Source organism: Apteryx mantelli, chromosome 1 (genome assembly GCF_036417845.1).
Source record: "Apteryx mantelli isolate bAptMan1 chromosome 1, bAptMan1.hap1, whole genome shotgun sequence".
NCBI classification, from domain to species: domain Eukaryota; kingdom Metazoa; phylum Chordata; class Aves; order Apterygiformes; family Apterygidae; genus Apteryx; species Apteryx mantelli.
The window spans coordinates 27,710,582-27,735,958 of NC_089978.1; the positions used below are offsets into that span (position 1 = coordinate 27,710,582).

Consider the following 25,377-nt stretch of genomic DNA (forward strand, 5'->3'; position numbering starts at 1 on the left):
AAAACTTCAAACATTTTCTAGTTTTATTTTCTCACCCACCCATTTTGTTTATTGCAAGCACAGGAACATGGATATATGTGTTTTTCTTTGTTCTTTGGAGTTATACTTGAGACCATCTTCTGGCATTTGTGGAGTACAGGCTGAGAAAATTTCAAGAATATCATGAAAGAAGCCTCCCATCTTCTATTACAAATAATGGAAAGGTATGCTCTAGGAGCAAAGGCATTGCTTTCTCTCAGTTCAATGGGGAACAACTGTTGTGAAAGGTACAGAAAGGGATGAGATCATATCCTGGCATCAGGCTTGTCTCTGTGAAGGATAGAGGAATGTGCAGAACAAAGTATCCTCCATACAAACTAACTCCTGCCACATCCAGCCCTGTGTCAATGACTGATCTTGCAAGCTGAATTGAAAATGATTATAATCTATGCAAATACTGATATTTGATACTGCAGAACACCTTGCTGGACTGGGACCCAGTTAGCCACTTCATGAATGGAATTGTCACTGACAAATTCACACTGTCTTTGTACTGAATATGTCAATATCAAGGAAAGGAGAGAAACAGAATTTTTTAAAGAAAAGAAATGAATCGTTTTCTGTAGCATTTCTAGTATACATACTCTTATATTAATTTTCAATCTGATGAGGTGTTAGAATGGAAGAAAATAAACACCAGAGCTGTGATTAGTACAGGCTTGAGATTAGTATTACAGATTTGTTGCTCTTTCAGAATGCCAATGCTCCAATAACATTCACATGAGTTGATGAATGGTTCACTCCAATGAAAGTTTGCTTATCAAAACCAAACACTGTTGATTAGGGAAGACAGCTATTCTAAAGTGTTTCAGCTTAGAAAAATAATGAGAACATGATTTTGTAAAAATTTGTAAAACCAAATACAGTTTTTAAGAATTAAAGGAAGCCTCTAATATTAAACATAATGTTGGGAATCCTTCCTTTATAAGAGCTTTTCCTTATATTATGTACTGTATATTATATAATTTCAGCAGACAAAAATGACTGTCAGCCAGTTCTAATTTAGTCCAAGTCCTCAGTTGGAAATCATATAATGAAAGATTTCACAAATACAACTTCTAAACAAACTCAGGATTGCAACTTCATCAGAAATTCAATGTGGAGGAATGTATCAATAGTTGTGTATATAATACCTGTGAACAAGTATTACCCCCAAATTTGGGTACAAGTGTAAATTATGGAATCTTCCATGAATAGTGTGACATATAGAATGGATAATAAAACAGATATCAAGCTGTATTTTGTTTTCCCCATTTCCTAGGGAGAGGAAGCTTATGTGATTGTGCTATTTGTCCATCTGTTCCATCACAAACACAAACAGCAACCTATTGACAAACTTCAAGAAAATTTAACAGTGGATCTCAACGTTACAAAGCACTTCTGGGATTTGTAAAAGCTGATGAGTGGCTAGAAATCCAAATTAATATACATACCAGTAGAAAAGCTTAGCTCCTTAGCTATTTATCAGGCAGCAGGCATCTGATGAAGTAGAACAAAAAGCCAGTCAACCAGTCAGCGCAAACATAGCTTCCAACAAGCTATACTATCTGCAGCGACATGCCCTAGCCAAATAGATATGCAGATGGGAAAAATAAAGGGGAGAGTTGCTGAGTATTAGCTGTTAAGTGTTACATTTTTTAGTGAATGTTACTGAGTTTAGGTTAAGGTTTCAGTTTTGCAAAAGAGGCATGTAATCTTGAATTCTCAAAAATATTTAAATGTATAATTAAATAACTTAAGCTTACACAAACCTCCAAACTCTAAGTTACCAGACAGGATCATTAAGCACATGAAATACTCCTTTTTTCAGATCAAGATGAAGATTTGTGGGCAGCCTCACTTAAACATTTGCATAATTTGTTGATTTGTAGACTAAACTTAAAATTTCTACATATTCAAAAGTTTTACCTTTTGAATTGGCTTTGTTTTTTATGGGAGATGGGGCAAAGTAAAACAAGCGATGGAGTCTTTCATTGACAATTCCAACTTAAGGATTTTCCCTATGTTTTTTAGAAAATACTGTAAAAAGCTTCTGGAACAGGACTTACTTCAGCCAATGACAGAGATAACAAGAGTAATTCAAGCCATACCGTTCCATCAGCTCATCATCATCCACTAGCTGGTAGTTACTGCCCCCAGAACTCATTCTTAGTGAAATACAATTGCAAGAGCTTCTCATCCACTACAGTCAAAAGTCTGTCTGGTTACCTCACATCTTTGGGGATTTAAAATAAGATGTGTGACTTGGTACCGAGCACGAGAAGTGCTTGTGTATTCAGTTTTGCTAGTTCTGCTCCGGGGTTAGTGGGAAAGGAACCTTCAAGCCCTCCAGCAGTATTAAAAGTGTTTTTCTACCCTGAGCGATACAAAACTGCCAAAGCAAGGTGACAAATTGTAAAGGAATTTCCTTTCACAAAACCTTTTTGTTTTATCTCCCATAACAAATCATTTGGGTTTTCTCCCTACCTTCTGCAGCTTTCAGAAGTGTAGCTGGTTCTGTGATTCCCAGCTATTCACTGTCTTAGTCATCTCTATACATTTGGGATATGTACACTGTCAACTACCTACAGAGCTTGCAAACCCCAAGTATATGTGACATGATATATTTACAAATATGTAGAGCTAATGTATCTAATGGTAGAGAGCTGAGGTCTTGATTGAGCTTAGAGCAGCTGCTCTAATCCTGGAGGACGTAGTGACCAAGTCCTGCTGATTCAGTGTTTAGTCAATCTTTTATCTAAAGCTTGCTACAAGGAAGACTGGCAATCTAGTCAAATTTTCCAATTTTGGGTTAAAGAAGAGACACGATGAATAGTATTCTGAGACCTGGGGACAGGATTTGTTGTAAAACCGAACCTTGCAGAGATCATCACTATGAAGCCAAGACAGATGTTTTTGAATAGGGGTGGATTAGGTCCAGCACATACAGAGAAAATACATATAACTTTATTCAAACAGTTATTGGAATAATTCGAGCTCCCTCAAAACATATCAAAGGCACTTCTATCTCTCTGCTGTAATACAGAAGAGGCTTGAAATGGGCCTCATTGCCATGAGGCCTCATCAAAACCAAAGGGCTCAGTAAAACTCCTATTGCCTGGACGTCTCCCCATGTAACAGAACTGAGAACTGAAGCACAGATATTAGTAAGACCTTTGGAAAAATGCTCATTACCGGGAGCAAGCAGCACGCCAGCCATGGGGTAGGCACAGCCCAGGGTCTCTCCCTTCTGCCCCCAAACCCACGAGGGTCGCAGCTCGGGTCCTGCCACAACCCCCAAAATCCTTGCTGCAGCTTGACGACCCGAAAACTTCCCTCAGTTCGTACAGACTCAACTTGCTAAGAAGGATAACAGGAGGATCCTACCCAGGCACCTTTGAGCCCGCACCAGCGCGGGACCCGCGCGATGGAGGCCAGAGGCCGGAGGCCGAGGCTGAGCCGGCGGCGGCGGCGGGGGCGAGGCCTCCCGCGCAGGGCGGCGCGGCAGCCCCCGGCGCCCAGGGCCCGGGGCGGCGGCGGGGCGCCGCTGCGGCCGAGGCCCGCGGCCACCCCGCGCGGGCAGCGCGCCCCGGCGGCGGCGGCGGCGCGCTGCCCTCCCTTCCCCCCCGGCAGGGGGCGCCCTGGGGCGGCCGGGGGCGGCCCCGCGTCGAGGCGGGCGGGCGCGCGCCACCCTGTCGCTTCAGCCGGCGTTGCGTAACCTCCGCGCTGCGGAGCGGAGCGGGGCAGCCCCGGCGGGAGGCGGCAGCCCCGCGCACCTGCTCACCTGTCTCCCCGCCGACTGGGGGGGCCGCGGCCCGGCCACTCCCCCCCGCGGGCTTGGCGCAGGCGCCCTAGCGGCTACCGCAGGCAGGGGGCGGCAACATGGCGGAGTGAGCGGCAGCGGTTTCGGCTCCACAACAACAGCGGCAGCGGCGATCGCTCGCGCCGCCGCCGGCTCCGCGCGCCGCTCGCCTCCGCCGGGCCGGCCGCGCTCGGCGGCGCCCGCCCCGCGGCGGCCAGGCGGCCCCGGCTGGGCAGGCTCCGGCTCCGGCTAGCGGGGCATCGGCGCCCATAATAATCGCTCATTATAGCGGAGCGGGGGAGCGGCTCCTGGGACGGTGCCTGCGCCTCGGCCGGCTCCCTGCGGCCCCGCCGGCTGCGCCTGCGGTGGATGCTCGGCGCGGCCGGGCCGGGCCGGGCGGGAAGGCGGCGGCAGGTGCCGCTAACTGCGGGGGGTAAATGGCGAGTGAGAAGCCGCTCTCGGGGCCGGACCCGCAGCCCGTGGGACTCATCTCCGTCGGGGCCGGCGGCGGAGGCGGAGGCGGCGGCAGCGGCGTCGCGGTGATGGGGGAGCTGCGGCCGTCAGGCTCCGGGTCCGTCGTGCTCCCCGCGGGGATGATTAACCCGTCGGTGCCGATCCGCAACATCCGGATGAAATTCGCCGTGCTCATCGGGCTTATCCAGGTCGGGGAGGTCAGCAACCGGGACATCGTGGAGACGGTGCTCAACCTGGTAAGCGGCCGCGCCCCGCGCCCCGCTGACGCCCAGGCGGGCGGCGGCCTCCCCCGGGGCGGCACCCGCTTCCCTGTGCGAGCCCGGAGGGTCCCTCGTCCTCCCTGCCCCGGCGCCCCGCCACGGCCCTCCTGCAGCCCGCCACGGGCCGTGCCAAACTCGCGGTGCTCCTCTCCGTGCCCGTGCGCGGCGCGGCCGCCGCTCTGCGCGTGGGGCGCGCGGCGGCGGCGGCGGCCCCTCCGCGCCCCGAGCGCCGCGCAGGAGCGCGGCTGGCGCGGGCAGGCCCCGTTCCCCCGCCCGGGCCCCCGGCCGCCTCCCGCAGCAGCGGAGCGCCTGCAGTCAGCAACGCAAAAAATAGCGAGATTAAGTAATTTGCAACTTGGAGTTCTTGATGCTGCCCTGTAACCTGGTGGCTTCTCCGTTGGAAGAAGAGTGGCGTGGATATAGTATCTGTTTTTAATTGTGAAAGATTGAAAAAGCAGCCTGAGCTGCTATCTTTTCTTGGTGGCTGAAATGTGTGAAGGGTTTAACCCTGTTAGCTCAGAGCTAGTTGTGGTTTTTTTTTGTTTTTTTTTTTGTTTTTTATGTAGAAGAAAAGGGAGAAGGAGGAGGAGGGAGATTTTGCAAAGGTTTAATACGCCTTAATATCAGTAATAAAGAGTTAGTTGTATTGCAGTATTGTACTGGGTTGCTCATGTCTTAATAATGTTGTGCTTTCCAAAACACATTCGTGTTCCCAAAATAAGTGTTGCCAATTTTGTGAAAGGTCTGTGCATTGTAAAACACTATTGTACACTGGTAAATAGCTTGAAACAAGGAAAGGATACTAAAATGTAGCTCCTTAGTCATCTGCTCACTTCATGGAGTGAAAGAGTTACTGCAGGACTGTATGACTTAATGTTTTTGCGCTACCTACACCAAAGCCTGAGGAACCTACAGAAGCCAAACGAGTGGATCTAAAAATGAATCACTTTCAATTATGTGCAATTCTGTGCTGCTTCTGAATGCAAGATTTGCTGCAGCAAAGCTTTTGAAGCAGTTCAGTCAATGAAATATCCTCTATTTTTGCATATAAAATAGGATAGGAAAATGACTGCTCAAAACTGAATGGCAATTAATTGAAACTGCCTTTGTTTCAAATGAGTTTAACACTTCTAACCTATACTCATTTTATACAAAGTCATGCAGAGAATATATCTTTCTTTCAAGCACTCTACGAGGATGTATTCCTCTGTTTGTTTGACAGTTATTTGCATTTGACCTAGCACAGGCTGAATGGGAAAGCTGCAGCATGCGGAGAAAGACATGGTTTGGTCAGATCATTTTAATATTTATAGCTTATATGGATGCACAGAGTTAAAGCCCTAATAGTTCTGTGAATATGTCAAAACAGTAATCTTGTGGATATTTCCCACTCTTCTCTACAAGCTCTTTGGCACCCAACTGAAAGATGATATGTAAATAAATATTTTTGTACAAGTATTTTACAAGTCATCATAACTTTATCAGATTATTACCCCCTTCTTTAAAAGTAGCACTCAAAATAAGGGAATGACATGTTATTTCATTAAGTAGCTTCATGTAGATTGTGACTGATACAAAAATGTTTTGTCCTTCCCAGTTTTCTCTCTCCTTTTGCTTTAGTTACTGATATTTCAGCTTCTTTTAATTCCAATTGTTAATACATCAGCAACTGGACGAACATTGGTTTGCCTCTTTAGGGTTTTAGAATATATTTTGGAATTTGGAGGATGTAAAGTGCTTATTACAGTGCTTGGCTACAAGATCTAACTACTAATTAGTTGCTATTGCTGAAAACTATGCTTATATTTAAAAATAAATGCAAGTGTGTTTAACAGTGCTCTCAGTATCAGGAGGCATACATGAATGTGAAACTGGTTGGGAAGCTGCTGCAGTAGCGTTGCATTCTGGATCAGTCGTTACTTAACAGATGGACTCTAATATACAATAGTCTGTATTCCCACAGCAGAGAGAGGTTACATTGTGTCTTCTAATCTGTTTCTTCTCAGTGCCGTGAATGTCTCAAACTTATGCTTGTGTATTTGAAGTTTAATTCACTTGCATATAAAACAAACCCAGTGAATATGGCAGATATGAAGCAAAGCTGAAGGCATATCCATAAACTACTAAATGTTTTCTGTATTATGGATTTTAATAGCAACTTTAAATAAAATGCAGTTTTGTATTTTAGAGGCATTCTTTTTTTGGGGGGTGGGGAAGGAACTAGATTTTTTTTTTTCCTCTTTAACCTTTATACTATACTATTTATGAATGATTCCTAATGCAAGTGTGATAATGAGTGGACAGTGCTTAAAGAGGTGATCTTTGTTTGATATTACAGTATGTCAGTCTCTGGCAATAATAGCCCCCATCTAACCTATACCATTTTGGATATATAAGCCATTTGGTAGATTGTTTTTTAGTTTCTGAATTCTGTATGGCACTGACTTGTAGTATTATCAGATAGTATCACAAACTTTAATTTCTGGGTTTTTTTTAGTATTATTATTATTATCTGAAATTTCTGCTGTCTTCTGTAAAGCTTAAATCTCCTCTTTATTCTTCCTGCTCTGCTTTGCAAGCAGCAGCAAATGCCTGAAACAAAACTTTGCTTCAGCTTGCCCTTGTTGTGCAGATACTCACTTTTCTTTCCTGATAAGTTTCCCTCTTACGGTTTCTCTTCAATAGTTTTTACTTGTAACCAATTGATTTGGTGGCCACACATTGTGGTCTCTGTCACTGCATTTCAGAGCCATTTGATGTGTTACCTTCTAATGCTGATAGACATAGTGATTTATTGTATCTCCCAGGTGATTAAGTACTTTCATCCAGTGTTCAGAATCTTTTTTTCCATGTCTAATAGGTTGCTGGATTTTCAGCTTTTGCCAGATGTTAACAGCTAGATCACTTTTAGCTCAGGCAGTGTTTTGTTCTTGTTCATGCTTCCATTTTTATGGGATTGGTTGTTACTCTTGAGGCTTTTCTTTTTCTTAGTGACACTTCTTTTCCTCTGAAATTGCTGTCTGTTCAAAATGGTGTTATACTGATATATTTGTTTAATCTATTGCTAGAGCATGCTCTGCTAGTGTTGTTTATATTATTTTTCATTGTTTAGCATTACAGTGCAAGACATACTGAGTAAGGGTTCAGCCCTTGCTGTGCCAGTGCCTGTGAACTGCTTACAGTTATCCTTAAAAAGACATAACATCTTTTGACCTTCATAGTATTAATACTAGCAGTTTTGTGATCTGAAGGCTTTTTAATCATAATATTCTGGAATATCATATTCTTCTTAAATTTACAGAAATTTGGGGGAAGTCCATGTCATATCATGCATTCTTCTGTGATGGTCCTTATATAGATTTTTGGTGCTTGGATTTGATGAGAATCCCCATGTTCTGAGATGTGTATTCATTGGCCCTTGCGTACTACAAAGCATCAAGTTGAAAAAGGCTTTCCTTGCAAACTATGTAATCCTCTAATTGCTCTTAGTGATTACTCTTTTGGGGTAGTTTGACACCAATCCCATGCATTTACTGATAAGCAGGCCTTCCCTCTTTGAACAGCTCTGTCAGTTTTTGTTAAGATGCTGTCAAGGATGTTATTGCTATGGTAGATGTGCTTGTTGTTTTTCTCCATAGTCCTTTTGCTTCTTTTTACCTGTGTGTACTTCTGAAATGTGTTAGACTGATGTTTAAAATGAAGTTTTGCACCATGTGCTCCAGCAAATGTGGTATTAAGTTGGAACTGGGTCAGTCTGCCCATCTGCATTGTTTGACTTCAAATGTTTGACTTCAGGTGAGTATTTTTGTTATTTCCTACTTCAGAATTTCAACACAGAGTTTTAATTAATTGGTCTATAATGTATCTCCAATGGTCCTTCCTTCCTTTCATTATTTTTACTGTCTTGCTTCCTTAATTCTCTGCTTTTTCAATATTTTAATGATCTTGGGATTTTTTTTCCTTCAATGTGTTTTTTAACTGTCTGTTTGACCAGTTTTGATCAAGTATGACTACTAAATTGCATTGTCTCCAAAATCTGTTTCTCTATTCTAGTTTGAATTTCTTAGTTTTTGATTTTGAGTTTCGTAGTGCTGATTCTGTGGGAGTGGAAAATAAGAAATATCAGCAGGCCAACTGAAACTAAAAAAGTGTGACTGCTGCTGATACATGCTGGTCATTTTGCCTATGCATCTTGAACAGATGATGCGATGCAGATGTGAACAGATTTCAAACTGATGCAGGTTTAGCTCAGCAGTGTTCTCTTTGTGCAATCTGGGGAACTTTGTTTCTTTTGTATGTATATGTTTGTCAGGCAAGAGGGTGCTTATAAGAAGTAGGTCAAACACCAGGCATAGTTCAGAAAGTCCCTTGCTGTTCTTGTTGACTTCAGCCCACACTTCAGCCTAGTTCTTCTCATTTTCTTGGCTGCACCATCCTACTTCAGTGTTAGTCACCCATCACAAGGGGTAAGCCATTTTTTAGTGTTCTGTCACACTTCACATTGCAGGAATGGCATTTGCTGCTTGAGAGCAAATGGATTGAATTATGTGAGAGCTCCTTCTGGCCCAACAGTCTTTCTGTAGTAGTGATCATGAGGAAGAGTGAAAGGGGGCATGTGTAAGACTGATCTTTCCTTTGGTGCTTCTTTTACTCAAACAGCTGTTGAGGGAGTTTGTGAGCTCAAGTTGGCTTGTGATATTTCGTTCTTTGAATCTACTCACACTCTTGGCTGCTGCAACATCCTGTGGCAGTGCTCTATCACATGTGTTGTGTGGGGAGGAAAAGCGCTTTTATTCTTTGGATGCTGCTGTGCTCTGAGAAAGAGTGGGTCTTTAGACCTTAAGCAGCTGTCATATGGCCTCTGTTCTTCCTGGGGAACTAGCTTTGCAGGCTCAAGAACTTAATTCCATTTTCTAGGTGGAAGCCTTCCTATAGTTCTAATATAATTCTCTGCTGGTGGACAGTATTATTCAGAAGAGTAAAGTTTTGGGGAATTTTAAAGGTGTTTTGTTTTTTATTTTTTATTTTAAGTATTATGGAATACTTAAATGGAAGTGGCAGTTCTTGTCCAAGTTACTGTCTGTCCCACTGGTCTCTTTTTATCCCACTCACGTCTCCACACTAAGCTGTATCTGGAAATGACAGTAGAAGGTACCAGATTCATATGAAGATGGTGCTATCCATTGTTAGAGGTTGCAATAGCATTCCATGAGCAGCGACTTAAGAATACTGTAGCAGTTCTCATTATCTAATACTTCTGTGGAAAACTTTGTTCAGATTTCAGGAGAATCTTTGAATGACTGAAATACAACAGCAATAGAATTATAATATTCACTTAATTTTTTTCTAATATTTCTGATTGCTTTTAGCTTTTTTAAATCTAATCTTTGACAGTAGGTGTTTAAGGGTGGGAGGTTTTTTCTCAATCCTTGTATCAGTCATAAAGCACTAGAGATATCTCAGCAGGTGGCTTGGAATCTGTGGTAGTTCTGGTATGATGGATTGATATATTTCTATAGGCGATAACTTTTCTAAATTTGTCATGATGCACATACCACTGAGTAATTTTTACCACTTAACTCTGAACATCTATTTTCTTCTTAAGTATACATCTTAAGTCTTCCTTAACAGGATTCCAGTTCATGGATTGTATGGGAGATGAATACCCAAGGCTTTTTTTTCTTTTTTTTTGTGTCACACCAAAATAATAAAGTTCTGAGGTAGTATCTGTAAAACACCTCAACTCTTTTCTCCCACCCCCACCGGAGACCCTGCCTATGTTTTCTCCCTTCGGATCAAGCAAAGGGTTAGCAACTTTTGCTGGCAAGATGCCATTTTTACAAAATGATGAGCTTATTCCACCTTTAAACCATGTATTTTGCAAGACTAAATATTTAGTGTATAACTGAGCACACAGTTACTCTTTCCTCTCCCCTCCATATTTTCTCCTCACTTCTGCCTCCTTGAGTTTCAGATCAGTACTAAAGGGTGTTGAAGTCAAGGAGTGTGGCTCAGTCCATTCATGAGGTTGATGTCTAGGAGGTTATGATGCAGTTTTTCTTTCATGTTAATGTGTTTCAGTGCCTCCACTCATTAAATATATGAATCACTGTGCTTAACTACATGCTTTCAAAACAAAACAAAACTGTGTAATTATCTCTGAATTTCTACTGAAGGGTCTGTTCCCCCATTCCCTTTTGCAAGACACCATACTGAATATAGTGAAAGTGAAATGAAATAAAATCTGCAATTGGATTGGTAGCAAAACTGAGACTATTACATATTGATGGCTATTGTAGCTTTTCACAGCTTTGTTAACTGTATAAGCTATCTGCGCAATTTTAAATCAACTTCTTAATCTTATTTGTTTATTACTTGGTACTGCACTTTTTTGTTTCTATATCTTAGTCTATCCCAGTAAGGCCATCATAACAATTTAACTTTTGTTGCTTTCCAGTTAATACAGCATTTTGCACATAGAACAATATCATTGCAGCAACCTTGTAAGTTGATATATGTGTCCGATTACCAAAGAGTCAGTATAGTAGTGCTCATTTATGTCAATGATGTTCCATTAATTTTATGACAGAATTTGATCCTTAATTACCATTCATATTTTTGGAAGTACCCCATCCTGGTGTTTTATTAATTCTTGCATAAAACCTTTAAGCTTTCTTTATGTCTGAGCCAAATTTACAACTCACTTTTATAATCACAGGCAGCAGATCTTTTGAAATACTATTTTTGAGTTTGACAGTGTATCTACCACTTCTCGCTTATAAAGCTTTGGCTTGCGTGTACTATGAATGATACAGCATTCAATACATAACACTGAGCATAATGATAATTAACAATAAAAAAACCCCTAGATTCTTTGCACTGAATTACATATCACTTCCTTGATTATAGAAATACCAGTTTCAACTATAGAACTAAGATGGATTTTAACTATTTGAACTGTAGTTTCATAACTTCAAAATTAGGAAGGCAGTTAACTGCATTCATCTCTAAAAGCAAGATTATTTGTTATCTGTGATAGAGAAACACCACAACTCCTGATCAATCTGATGATTGTCTCTGCTTTTTTGCTTTCCAGCAATTTATATGCTTTAAAGCACCTTTAAAGTACATGGAAAGTAATAGTCTTCAGAAAATGATAAGTCTAAGTAGTTTCTGTGTTATAGAGATTTGTATTAGTGATGCCAATTCATTTATATTAATGCAATTCAATAATGTGGATATCCTGCATTAATATAAAATTGGGTTGTTTCAACTTAAAGCTTCACTGAAACCTTGTGTAAATATGACTACTGCTTATGCTATTCTATAACTTAGAAATCTGTATTTGGAAAATGATGCTTCTTTGGCTACCCTTTTTTTGTTTACAGTTGGAAGGGTTTCTTAACTATGTAGACTAGGTATTAGTTTTTTTAAATTAACTGAAGAATGAGATAGGGCAAGCTATTCACTTATAAGTGAAATTGTTATTCTTTTGAGTGAGTTTAATCATGCTTTTTGGTACTTCATGGCTTATGTAGTAATGGGCCAGCGTAGAAAGAAGGATGGAAATAATCAAACTCCTGATTAGAGCTTTCTAAACTGTAGTACCAGCAGTATGGCATTGTAATCAGTTTTACATGATCTCACTTTTCTGGCCTTTTAAATTTTCAATATTCCGGGACAAATAGTCAATAACATAAATTTTTTTCATCTTTTATTGACTTCTGATTGTTAACTCTAAGTTGACTATTTAAGTCACTTAAACAACTTTTTCATTTTTTCTCACTTGTTTTGTAAAGAGAAAATATTTGGAATATCTGTAAATACAGATATGAATTTTGAAGCAACATGTCCATTGATTCACAAAGTAACCTGTACAAACCTATTGAAATGAAGACTCTTTCACAATACAGAAATATGGAAAACATAAGATATGCTTTTATCAACTATAGAATAGTAACCATGAATGCAGGTCAAAGTTGGGGTTCAAAGCTGAAGGAGTGAGTGAGTGAATCTGCCTTGTCGTCACTTAGGTTTTTGAATACAGCATTCTGCCTGAAATTGTTCATTAAAAACATGTAGACAACTTCTTCATAATCCTGGAAGAGAGTCATGCTAACTGCCTCCAATCTAGGAATGAACTGGCTGAAACCAAAGTCTTGAAGAAGTAGCCCCCTCTTAGATTGCTCATCACTGACCAGTCACAGTTTGCCTTCACCCTTCAGCAACTCTTCGTGGCTCACTATGTCAATAAATATTTCTACATCTGACTGAGCTAAAAATCTTTCTATGTCACTTTGTGTTGTGTTGCATTTTTAAAAAACAGATAACAGGAGAGTGTTCCTGTTTAAAGCTGAATTTGTGGTTTTGTAGCTGGCAGAATGGGAAAGCTGTCTGCCTCCTTCTATAGGACGCGTATCAAAATGTGGCTAAGGAACTCTGTCAGCTCTTATTGTGCAGCTAACCAGCATCTCTGTACTGTGAGCAAAAGTACCTGAAGACTGGGAGAGATTAAAGCAGTAAACCCAAAAAGATCTTGAAACCATAGCTTTAACTAGTGTGTCTGTGGGTGGTATGTGGGGAGAATGAACTTCTCAGTTGTCTGGAGAATGGACTGAGGGACTTTGCACCCTTGCAAAGGGGGGTGAGCCGAGGCTGTTGCTTTGCAGGGAGCTGGAATGCCGAGGGAGTGGGGCAAAACCTGCTGCCTGAAATCAGAAGAAAAAGCCAATTTTGTAGGAAGAAGAGCAGCTCTGTCCCTCTTCAAAGCATAATGTGTATCTTAATGAGTAAACTTATCATGGGGCCTCTGAATACTGTGTTGTGGGTATGTTCAGTTATGGAAGATGCAGAGAGATAAAGAACAACCTTACTAAGTGGAGTTTTTATACTTTCATAGCTGATATCTTCTGCTGTTTCCTTTGAAAAAAGGGCCTGGTGACTTTCCAGTGTCCTCAACTCCATATACAAAACTACATTTACATTCATTTTTAATTTGATGAATCTTTACACTGAAAAAAGGTCTGAAAAATTCAAAGGCAGGGATGTTGAACTGTGTAGAAATCATTGTTTAAAAAATGAAAAAACTACTCCAGGAAGACTTCTCAGACTTAATCTGTAAAGTACAGAACTATAAAATCACTCATTTGCACAGTTAGCCGGGTCTACTAAGTCATACAGTAATCAATACAATTTTAGTTTTACTTTTCAGTTTTGTTTTTAAATACACTCTTCTTCAGTGATACTTAGCTGGAAGTGTGTGTGGAGGCTTCCTGACCCCAATAAATGTAAAACTGAAATGATATACCAGTCAGATGAACATGTGGATGCTCAGAAATACACCTGTGAATGTTTTGTACAGCCCTTTTTATAGCAGTTTTTCAAATTAAAACAAAGTGGTATAATTATTTAGTTTGTGAGCTGGGCCCATAATTATGTTACAGCATCAAATATATATGTTGATAGTCAGAAATAGTTTTCGACCTTAAAATATAACTGACACAGTCATGCTTGGAAGTTCTTTTATTGTAACTTTTCTTAAAAGTTACATAATATGACATAGTACTGTCAACAAGTTAATATTGGCACTCCTTCTTTCCCTTCTATTACTCCAGTGAAACCCATAGCTTTGGTAAATGGTAAGGTGTGGTGATTCATATCTGTGATCGTTTGCTACTTGGCTGTTAATATTCACATGCTGAATAGCCAGAATTTATGGAAACATTTGTGTAAGACTACTTGCGACTCAATAAAGTCTTCCAGCAAGATGTTCTGGAGATGGAAGCCACTTCATTCCTCATTAGTTCTTTGGCCCTACGGAGATTTGTAGACCCCTGCCCCATGTATTAGTCTCTGAAGTACCAGAAGTTTCTTATTTGCCTTTTCTTCTGTGTCTTCAGCTATGGTATGTACAGTTCCAGAAAACTTTCCTCCAGAAGTTTTCTGTGTTTTTTTTTTTTTTAATGTGTTTGTTTTAAGTAGCTTTCAGGTGTTTTGAAAGGCTTCCTTGTCTACCCTGCACCCCATGGAGCTTGCACTCTCTCCTTTGATACCTCAGAAAACATTATGTGAATGCAAACATGGACAGAAGAGGAGAAACTGCTAGAACTGCATGTACTATTTAGGGCAACATTGAATTAAGTCCCTCTGAAAATAAACTTAAACATACTCTCCTAGGCTCATGCAACCTTTTTTTTTTTTTTTCCCCCCCCCCTTCAACAAAACCATGGTAATCCCTTTCCTCACTTGGGTCTCCATCCCTCTTTTTGGCACTTACACTACAAACTCCTCCTGCAACATCATTTTCAGAGCACTTCTGTAAGCTAGCAGAATCACATACATTTCATAGAAATGTAGAATAGTTGAGGCTGGACGGGATCTCTGGCAGTCTCTAGACCAACCCACCTGTGCAAAGCAGGGGCAACTAGAGCAGATTGCTCAGTGCCTGGTCCAGCTGGGTTTTGAATATCTCTGAGGATGGAGATTTCTCAATCTGTTTGGACAACCTGTTTTAGTGTTTGACCACCCTCATAGTAAATAAGATTTTACTTATCTGTAAGTGGAATTTCCTGTGCCCATTGCCTCTTGTCCTGTCACTGGGCACTGAGAAGGGACTGGCTCTGTTGCCTGCAGTTGCCATCAAGTATCTGTACACGTTGATAAGATCCCCTCAAGCCTTCTCTTCTTGAGACTAAACAATCCCAGTTCTCCTCAGCTTCTCCTCATATGTCAGATGTTCCAGTCCTTTAATCATTTGCACATTTAGGTCTTTATTTTTGTGCAACTAATAGAGCTCCATCTTCCAAAAAGTGGGAGGTGGCGTCTGGGAAGCCTTTTAATTATAGCAGCCCTTTTCCTCGTCTCACAATATGAGCTGCAATATCTACTCACAAATAATCCAGTCAATATTGCTATGCCTAACCCAACAAAGGACAATTTGCACCACATGCAGCCAGGAAAGAAAACAGACCTCTATGAACCGCAGCAGCAAATGTTTATTTTTCATCTGTTGTGCCTGCTCATTTTTAGATAGCCTTGGATGAAACACATAAACCTGATAGTGTCTGTCATTTCTGGAAATCACAGTTATGGTTGTAAGTGAGCTTTATTTCTTGGATTACAGAAATTTAAAAGGTAGCTACATTCAATATTCTGCTGAAAATATATGATGTTAATATTAATTAATTGCTTAATATGGAATTAATGAAACTTTGTGGCTCTTAATATACAGTATAAACATTACTTTCCTCAGCTGATTGGCATGAATTGGAATTAAACTAGAAGAGCTGTTAGCACAGTTTTCAAAGTTACGATGCTTGATATCCGTGTGGAGAAAAAAAAAAAACAGTTCTGGCTCTATACTGGAAGTTAGTATTAAGTTTTGCATCCATTTTGTTGAGAAGAATAGATTCATGACTCTTATGTCTAATCATTACAGATGAAATGTTTGATATCAGTGGCTTATATTGCATATAAATATATGTGAATTAGAAACTAATATATTAAGCAAAGAGGATTTTGTAATAAAATGATGTAATACAATTTTAATAGGTCATCTTATACAAAGAAAATTCTTTTGTTCTAAGTAACTTATAATGTACAAGAATAAACACATTATGACTGGATCAATGTGTAGGCATAGTCACTGAGAGGGAGTCTTTGCACAGTCTTTGACAGTTGACACAGATACAATATTTGTCACTTTAAAGGTAGTGCTCACTGAATAGGAGTTGATACTGTCTTTTAAACAGACTGTTCTTCAGCAAGTATGGCTTTCAGTCTACAGTTATAGGTATTTCATGAAACAAATGTGCAAGTTATTCCCAGTCTTCGCAATTGTGATGTCTTCCCTTATTACTAGTGTAAAAGGTTCATGTAACAAGGAGAAATTCATTATAGTATAGTTTTTACTATAATGTAAATATTTGTAAATATTTACAAAATTTGGATGTATTTGCTTTGTTGGATGTCCTGGTTCAGTTAAAAAAAAAAAAACTTTTTTTGAAGTCCATAATCCTTTTTCTCACTTGAAAATGTAGTTTAGTAAGCAAGGTATCACTTTCTCAGAAATAGAAGAGCTCAAACTAGTGCAAAACACTTATGTATTAAGAGCCTTTGGTCTAACTGTAAGCAGCAACCGAAAGGAAAGGTGGGGAAGGGAAGGGAAGTATCAACTGAATGGGGCTGAACCATGTAAGCTGATACCTGTTAGACTGTCAAAGATGATACTTCCCATGTTGAATGTTTTCTTAAAAATATCAGCACAAAAAGTGTAAGTTAATAAAGTTATTTAGGCTAAATTTAGCTGTTAAGAAATGATACCACTGAAAGCAAACTTTATATTAAAATGCACTAGCTAAAATTAAGAGTGGAAAACCCTGAGTGTGAACATGTTATCTTTTAAATGATGCAACTATATCTGCCTGCCTGGATTTGCAGAGACCTTGAAATGGCTGATTATATGGCATTTGGTTCGCTTTTGAGGTGTTTGAGGGAATTACCACCATCTGTTAAAACCAGAGGCTGAGCCTGCATATGGGCTTTGGAATACTTTAAATGTTGATTTATTTTATTTTATTTTTTATGACATTTTAAGAAATTTTCCTTCCAAAACTAAACTTACAGCAGTTAAGAAGTTTCAGAGTGTATGTTTCTTCTGATTTTTAAGACAGACAGAGGTGCCAGAAAATAGGCCAAATTTGGGGTCATTGTCGCAGCTTTGGTTTGTGGTCCCAGCCCAGGCTGCAAACGCTTGTAATTGAGTTCTACTCCTGTACTAATTAGGACATAATTAGCTTCTCAGCTTATTTTAGGTCTGTCAATCTCTGTTTTATCCAAAATTTACTTCCCCCTCAAAAAAAAGCAGCACATATAAAATACTTTATTTTGACTAAGAACAATCCTAAATGTGACTTGTACCCAAAACTGATATTATCCAGATGTGCAGAAAAAGTCATAAAAAGTTTGAAGTGTTGATGTGATCTAAATCATTTTTGGGAGGCCAGAGGAATTTCAGGAGCACCTTATTTAAATTTTCTAAAATATATCTCTCTCAGGTGCTCCTTGTGGAGTTTCAGTAGATTTTTAGCTTGTTCTTAGCAAGCAGATTGGTTAAGCTAATCTCAACCTGGACTAAACTGGTGGGGTTTTGTTTGTTTGTTTTTTAGCAGTATATCTGAACTGGCTATTTGTGGTTTTGCTATATCAGGTTTTGAAAAGCCTTGCCTCTAAAAGATTTCTTTCTTGTGTGTACATTTTCTAGTGTATAAATTGGTGACCACATACTTCAAAGCACAAGCAAGACATGATACAAGCTGCAGTGCAACCAATTTAATTTTAATTGGTTAATTTTGATTTTAATTTCTTTTAAGGAATACTCAAGTTTTTTGGGGAGGCAGGAAGGAATTGTTTGTGGTTTAAAAACAGGTTCAGATTGAAGAAAAACTCATTGTCATTTCTGTTTATTTAGAAAATAGAAATCTACCTAAATAGTCTATACTTAGCGTAGCAAGATGGGATTTTTAAAACACTACTGAAAATAAACTGAAAGTATATAAATTAGTGCTTACAGCCAAGAGAGTTATTGAGGAAAGCAGCTTTTTGTAGTAATTGTTAATACATTTTGGTACTGGTATAGCGTAAGTTATTTCCAGCCTCTTGATCTGTGTTAAGTTTCCATTGTAATATTTTTAATTGCAGATGTTTTACTCTTCTCATACTACTGCAAGTTAAGAGTAGCCATTCTAGGTCAATAGGTTTGTACTGTAAGTGAAAACAAAAGTTGACCTAAGTCTTTTACTACTGTAAACATCAAAAAAATATATATATATATATATATATGTTTTTACAATTTATCTGGCTGATCTTTGGGGCGTAAAATGTCATAGAAAACAACTATTTTATGATACTTTGTGCAGACAGTGTCTGGGATAATTCAGTACCTAGTAACTTGGGCTTTGAGGGGCTTGGGTTTCTGGGAGCTGAGAACTTACGTAGTTCTGGCCTTGGAGATGTTGGTTGTGTTTAAACGATGGAAACATTTCAAAATATAATTATTAAGGAGGTCCTGAAAATCTGTGAGTTAAATATTTTCCTTTATAGTTGTAAGTGGAATTATAGTTTTATGCAGAGATTGGTCAATGTCCAATACTACTCATTTCTGTGGCTTCTTTCAAAAAACAGCTGACTTAGCTGTTTTGCAACTTTTGCAATCTGTGGATTTTCTTAATTGGGTTGGCATTTGCAGTGGTGAGCTGTAATTAGATAAAATGTGATTGATCCTTCCAAGTGATGAACACCATGTGGTTATCCATACTGACTTTCCTAGATGCATGGCCATTTCTGGTACCCCAATGGATGGTGACTTGTGTCAAGCACTGGCGGTGGGGTGTAGCTCTGCGGTGACTTTGCTGCTTCCCCCGGAAAGGCTCATTTCGCTCTGCTGGAATCTGCTTGTTCTCTCGTAGACTCCTGCCTGCAGATTCTGTGGGGGTTTTTCTTGGTATCTCTCTCTATACATGTGAAGCTATTTAGAGACCTTTTGGGGGACAGTGTCACCAGTAAATGGCTTGTGTTAAACTTATTTTGTCATTAATCCCCCATTCCTCTTCACTGCAGTGTGGATGGAAGTATTTAACTTTAATACTGTGGGCTCAAAACTTGCATCTTGTAGGATTTGTGTCTCATATCTACATTGTGCTTTTTGAGTCATGGGCTGAACAGAAAGAAAACCAACTCTTCCTCTCTTGAAAGATTTCATAGCAATTGAATGTTTTAGCCTGCTGGGGAATATTGTAATTAAGTGTGCATTAAGGAGGTAATGAAATGTTTTCTTTTTCTAGTCTATCAGACAGCTACTATTATTTGAAATTCACTTGTATAGGAGAAAACTGTAATTTATTTGTTATGAGGGTTGAATAGTAAGTTAAAAATAGAAGTACAAACAAATAGAAACTTCTTAAGTTTACATTGGTTCTGTAAACTTTAATTCAAAATGCACCTACCTAGCTTTTAGTTAGGCATCACAGTGTTATGGCATGGCTATTGTGTGACTTCTATTTAACTGGAAGGCTTTTTGTAATTTGTTTTTAGAAGAAAGGATCAGAGCCTTGTTTGAACTTTGGCTTCTTGTCACTATTATGTAGTATTTTCTGTTTTAGTTGACTGCTAGAGACCAATGTGTATGCATTCTACCCAGAAACATTTGATTGTCTTATCTGTATTTGGTTAGTTATACCATGAATGCTTGCATAAGACTTTTTTTCTTTGTGTAGGTGAAGTTAACATTGTTTAGTGTTTTTTTTTTTCTTAACTACAAAACCCTTCCTTTCTTCCTTGCATGCTAGTTGAGACTTTCACAGATGTCTAGCTGATTTAATTGCAAACTACCACTGAACTGCACTCGCATTGGTTGGATCATCTTTTCATGTTTTAAAAATTCATTGCAAAAGTGAAAGAAATAAAATGGGATGCCTGATGAGCATTAGTGAATTATAAATGTAAATATAAGCATTTTGGAAGCACTTCTGTAGTATGAAAAAAAATCTTAATGTAGATATTGTTATCCAGCTTTGAATTGTAGGATTCTGAAGCCTTAAGGATGAACTGTAAAAGTTGGTTAAAACAGAAAAAGAAGTCTTGGATCTGTTACAGAGTGGTAAATCATGACTCATAGAATGATTTAGCATGAAAGGGTTCATATTAGCAGTAGTCAAAACTGAGAAAGCCTGCATTTGTATGTAGGCTTTGGAGGAGGGTATGACGGAACACGTGCAGAGTTAAAAATTCGATATCCTCCAAATACTATGCATTTTGTTGGTTTAGAAATACTTGCAAAGATTGGTGTTATTTTCTTTCAAAAACACTAAAGTCGTTCATTTAGAAAATGTAGCTTTATAGAACCTATAAAGTCCTCACTCTCAATAGGCATTGGCCTTGTGGCTCAGTAGTTGAATATTTTTTTTGGTGAGGTATTACTTGCAGGTGAATAAAGTTCACTTCTTTGAGATGCAGGGGTTCCCCAGACCTGATTTCAGGAAAAAGTAATAAAAAAATACATGTCTGTTTTAAGTAAGCACAAATGACTCAACAAAAGAGGGGCATAGCTGTTTAGGGAGGCACCATATTATAGTGTTCTGCTTGACATTAATAGTTGTTTTAGATATTTATTAGCCAACTAATGATATCTTTGTCATTGTTCAATCAGTTGGCCTTCACTTCTTTCAGAATGAAAATTTGAATTGATGTACTTAGAGATTCACTTTTTTAATACTTTGCCATCTTTATTAATTAAATAGGCTTGCAGTTTTAAAGTCTCCTTTTGATCTGCAGTAGTAAAGTTGACTGTAATCCTTGTCATATGTGATGTTAAACAGTGGGTTATGGCTTTACTTTCAAATTAAGTAAAAATTGGATTGTTATGGAGAGCAAGTATTGAAGATGTGTTTCAATGACTCTATCTGTGAAGTACTGGGTATGTATTTTTAGCAAAGGAAGCAGAAGCCGGGTATCTGATATAAGCTTTCTGTATGACTTATTATTTGTTTGTTTTTGAAGGCACATTTAATCAGATTTATAAATATTCTTCCTTCAGCTGCTTCACCATGCTGTTCTCTGTTAGTTCAGAGTTTATCTGTAACTGAAGTTATTTTCATTTTCAAAATTCTTAAGTCAAAATGTATGTTCTTATTTATTGAATAAATACAGGACTACCATAGTCTTTTATCCTGAATAAACAGTCTACATTTTCCTGGATTAACTTTTCATGAACATCACAAAGCTGTGCCTACTCTTACAGGCTTTTGGACTAATTGCTTTCTTATGATTTTCAAAAGAAAAATGTGCATATATTTCTAGCTCTGCTTTCCTGAAAATAAAAACATACTTTTGAAATAATCTTACAATATATGAAGTGTAAAGTATTCTGACTGAAGTATTTCAGTGAAATATGTCTTTCCATGAAAGTCTTTGAGCTTGCATTAGTTTCACTAAACTGCTTTTCATAAAGGAATATAGGAAATCATTTTTGGAATTGAATGTTTTTTGCAGGATTTCTTTAAAAAAACAAAAAACAAACCCTACAACTTTTGCGAAAAATGACAGACTAAAAATTCCAAAGTGAAACCATCTCTTTTGATTGGAAGTCATTCTTTTTAAACTTCTTAGAATACCAATTGGTTTAAATCATTTTCTTTAAGCTGAAAATTAAAGCTGGTTATTTGCAAAATGGAATGCTAAAAAACTTCAGCTAGGCTCAGCTTTGGTATGGTCTGTGAAAGTTTTCTTTTCAGATTGATTTGTGATAGATCTATGAAAGTCTAGAATTAGATTACTAAGATCATTTTCACTTGTGAATGCTGGATTTTAGACAGTATCAATAAAAGCAAAACATTAATTCGTGTCCTGTCATGGTAGATTATATTTCTACCACTCCTTATAGATTTTTATGACTTCTGAATATCAAAAAATGCCCTCAACTAAATGCCTACATGCTGTTGAAGGACAAATCAGGATTTTTAAAAGTATGAGAGATACTGTACAAAAAAAAGTTCTAATGAAGCAATCTTTGTAGCTGTGAAGTTTGGCTGCTCTGGTTTACATTTAGCTTAAAGGCACATTTTCAACTTAGGTTTTTAACTATGTTTGTAAGTATCATCTAATATAGCAAAGGGAAAATATTTTTACTTCCAAATTTATACAAAACAAGTAAATTACTATGTTGCTGTAATAAATGTATAACAGAAATACATCTTTTTTATTTTTAAAGGAAATGGAAATGTGTATAAACTGTCTAGAAGTTCTAGTTGTCTTTTCAATATGGTTTTTGGCTTCCCCCCCCCCCCCATGTTCATGAAATCTGATATCTTAGATCATCTTCTGTTAACTGTTTCCTCCAGTCATTATTTATCTTTGTATGGTGGAGGATATGATCCAAGCACCTTTTTCCAAGGTAACTCGAGCTCTTCAGCCGTTCAGTTCTATTGAGGAGGATAGATACAGGAAGGAGAGTCATTTTGAAAAGTGGGATTTATATAATTATGAAAAATCTCTTCCAAACCTCTTGGTCACCAGTATGAGAGACATCACTTGAACTCTTTCAAGTATTTCCTTAGTCAAGGAAGCAAATCTAATAGTTAATTAGTCCTAATGTTAAAATGTATCTTGCACACTCAGATTTTAAACTGAGTTTCAAATTGGTCTTAGACATTCAATATGGTTCTAAATATCTTGTGCAAACCTTACATGCATTATCAAGTTAAGCTATAGAATACAAGTGCTAATAGGCAGTAATGAAGGCCAGTGTTTTAACTTTTGTAAACATTTTATGGAAAGGAAAGATGAGAAAAAAGCAATTTTAACATTCAGTAATTTCCCAGTTCCAGGATTTAGAAAGCTGTGTTCCAAAATTGCATGGTACATTCTTGCCATAGGAAGCCTGAACCCAGCGTTGCCATGGTCATAAGCTCATTAGATTTCTACATAGGTCCTCAATTTGTGGTTGGGGGAGGAGGGAAAGAAGTGCCCTTTTTCTTTTATTGTAATTTAAAAGTGGTATTTGAGTAGCTGATTTAATTTGATATTGACTATATCATATATCAATAAGTAATTCCTGCATTGCTGTGAGGTTTTTACATCAGAGTTTTTCAACTTGACAGCAACAGTACATTCAGTAGTTCACTGCTGATGAAACTATAATAACTTGTGTTTAGATGCATGTTAGATTGGGCAAACATAATGTTGTTTTTAAAAGTAAAAATTTATAACTGCATGTCAGACTTCAGACAGAAAAGGGAATGCTATTTAGAAGCTCAACCATCTGCCAAAACCATTTGCCAAAACCTGATCCAAAAGTTTAACTGACAAATAAATACTTATAACTAAGTGATGCCATTCCAAATTTAAATTACCCTATCACTATAAAAGGCATGCTCCAAACTTCAGTCCTTTCTAGGGAGATATCAAGAAATCCTCTTAAACAGTAAGATAGACTGGATTTGAGACGTATGAAACTGGAAGCTAAAAATTATTTTTTCTGCTAGAGTCTCTCTTTCCATACCAACTTGAAACATTCCTTTCTCCCAGATTACAATGTTAGTATAATTTCTAAAACACTTTTTTAAATTTACTTTTAAAAACCACCTAAAGCCAAACTTCTTTCAAGTCTCTTAAGATGGGATACCTCCCACCATACTCCAAAGATTTTTTCATATTCGTCTGAAGGGATGTTGAGGCTTCATTATATTCTTAATGGAAATTCTGTTTGCTGAAAGGGACTCTGAAGCCAATCTTCCATTCCCTTCAGGTATCACTAGACTTATTAAGTATCAGCCTGAAGCTCCAGAAATCTCAGCTATAACCAATGCACTGACTATCTGCTACCATCGACCTTCTTTGTTTTCATCAGGACCTTCATTGCTTGGAAGTGGTTCTGAGCTGTGAACAGACTAATCTTGCAGCTAATCTTAGCTAACTATTCTGAGGTCAGCTTGGGTCAGTGAGAAGCATGGCAGCCTAAATACACATGACTCCTCATGGCAGGTATCATTTCTGGTCCCTCTGTGCCCAGAGTCTTACACACTTATACACTTCAATCATATCTTCTCAAGATCAGAATGCTTCCATTTGATCTGCAGTTCTCTGGAGGTTACTTTCTGTATGAGGTGGTGACAGGACCATCAAAGCATCTGGATGACTAAGCTCTTCCATCCTCTTCCATCTAAGCTGGCTGTGATTTATCTGCTGATTTGAAGAGCTCATTCATGTAGTCTGAGAGACATGGGCCTTTTGACAGCAGGAAAAGAAGTTGCACACCAATGTATTGTAACTTTCTTAAGGAGCATGTGCCAGGCATTTGTCTTGTGTTCAGCATTATGATGTGCAGGTGAATGACAAGAGGACTGTGTTACTTTATTTCAACAAAAGGAAATATGAGTTTGTGTCATGAAATGGATCAGTCTTTGTGAGTAGTCTATAAACATTAGATTACCTGTCTGTCAGAAGTTTCCTTTCTGGAAGTGAAGAACAGTTTCTGGCAAATGGTTACAGGCATTTCAGATGCTTAGACTATAAACAGGAGGCATAGCCCGTCCTTTATATCCCTTTGAAGATCTGGATTTACCCTGAGATACCCAGGAAAAAGGCATTTCTCAATATCCTGGATACCAGGGAAATTATTTTCTTACCCCCCACAAACCAAGGTGTTTAAATTCTGTTTTAAAGGTGCAGCCATCTTTGTCCAGAAGCTATCAAAGTTGTATTCTGTTGTGTCAAGACTTTTTACAAAACTGTGTAAGTAGATTCAGTTCAAGCTATAATATTAATGATCATGTTGGAGAGTTCTCCTTACTAGATGACCAAAGAATGCACCTGGAGCTTCCTTCACTTGTCTACGAAGCAGTGTGTAATTACAGAATACCCAGGAATGATGCTTTTTTTTGGCAGAGCAGTTTTGCAATAACTTTTTGTATGAATTCTGAGAATTAGCTCCAGTAGCTTGTGATTCTACAGGAGACCTCTTGGAATCATCCAATGTGATTGTGACTAACAGATTGACGAAAAGGGTAAATTACAAAAAGCCATCATTTTGTATATGTGACTACAGTTAGCTTATGGGTGCCAAAAGTTGGTCATTTTGTCTTTCCTTCTAAGAAAACTCTCGCATGACAAGATCCAAGATGTTTTACTGAGAAGACCAGAGTTGACTTAGAGTCCAGTTAGTCTTTTGGCTAGTGAAGTTGAGCTGCTGGTAACCCAGGGATGGGAGGGTGTTAGTGGGAGGTTGCTGAATATGTCAGGATCCTATACACCTTTGCTGATGCTTAGCTA

The 25,377-nt window shown here is 38.6% G+C and overlaps 1 protein-coding gene across 1 annotated transcript in view; it reads left to right on the plus strand.

Moving 5' to 3' along the window:
* The first annotated feature begins 4,080 nt into the window (after positions 1 to 4,080).
* The window catches only part of NBEA (neurobeachin), a 539,268-nt gene continuing 517,971 nt past the window's right edge, over positions 4,081 to 25,377 (plus strand). The window contains exon 1 of the mRNA XM_067291201.1: positions 4,081 to 4,530. Within this exon, the coding sequence (XP_067147302.1) occupies positions 4,258 to 4,530 (273 nt within the window). The 5' untranslated portion in view covers positions 4,081 to 4,257. The remainder of the gene's footprint in view (positions 4,531 to 25,377) is intronic.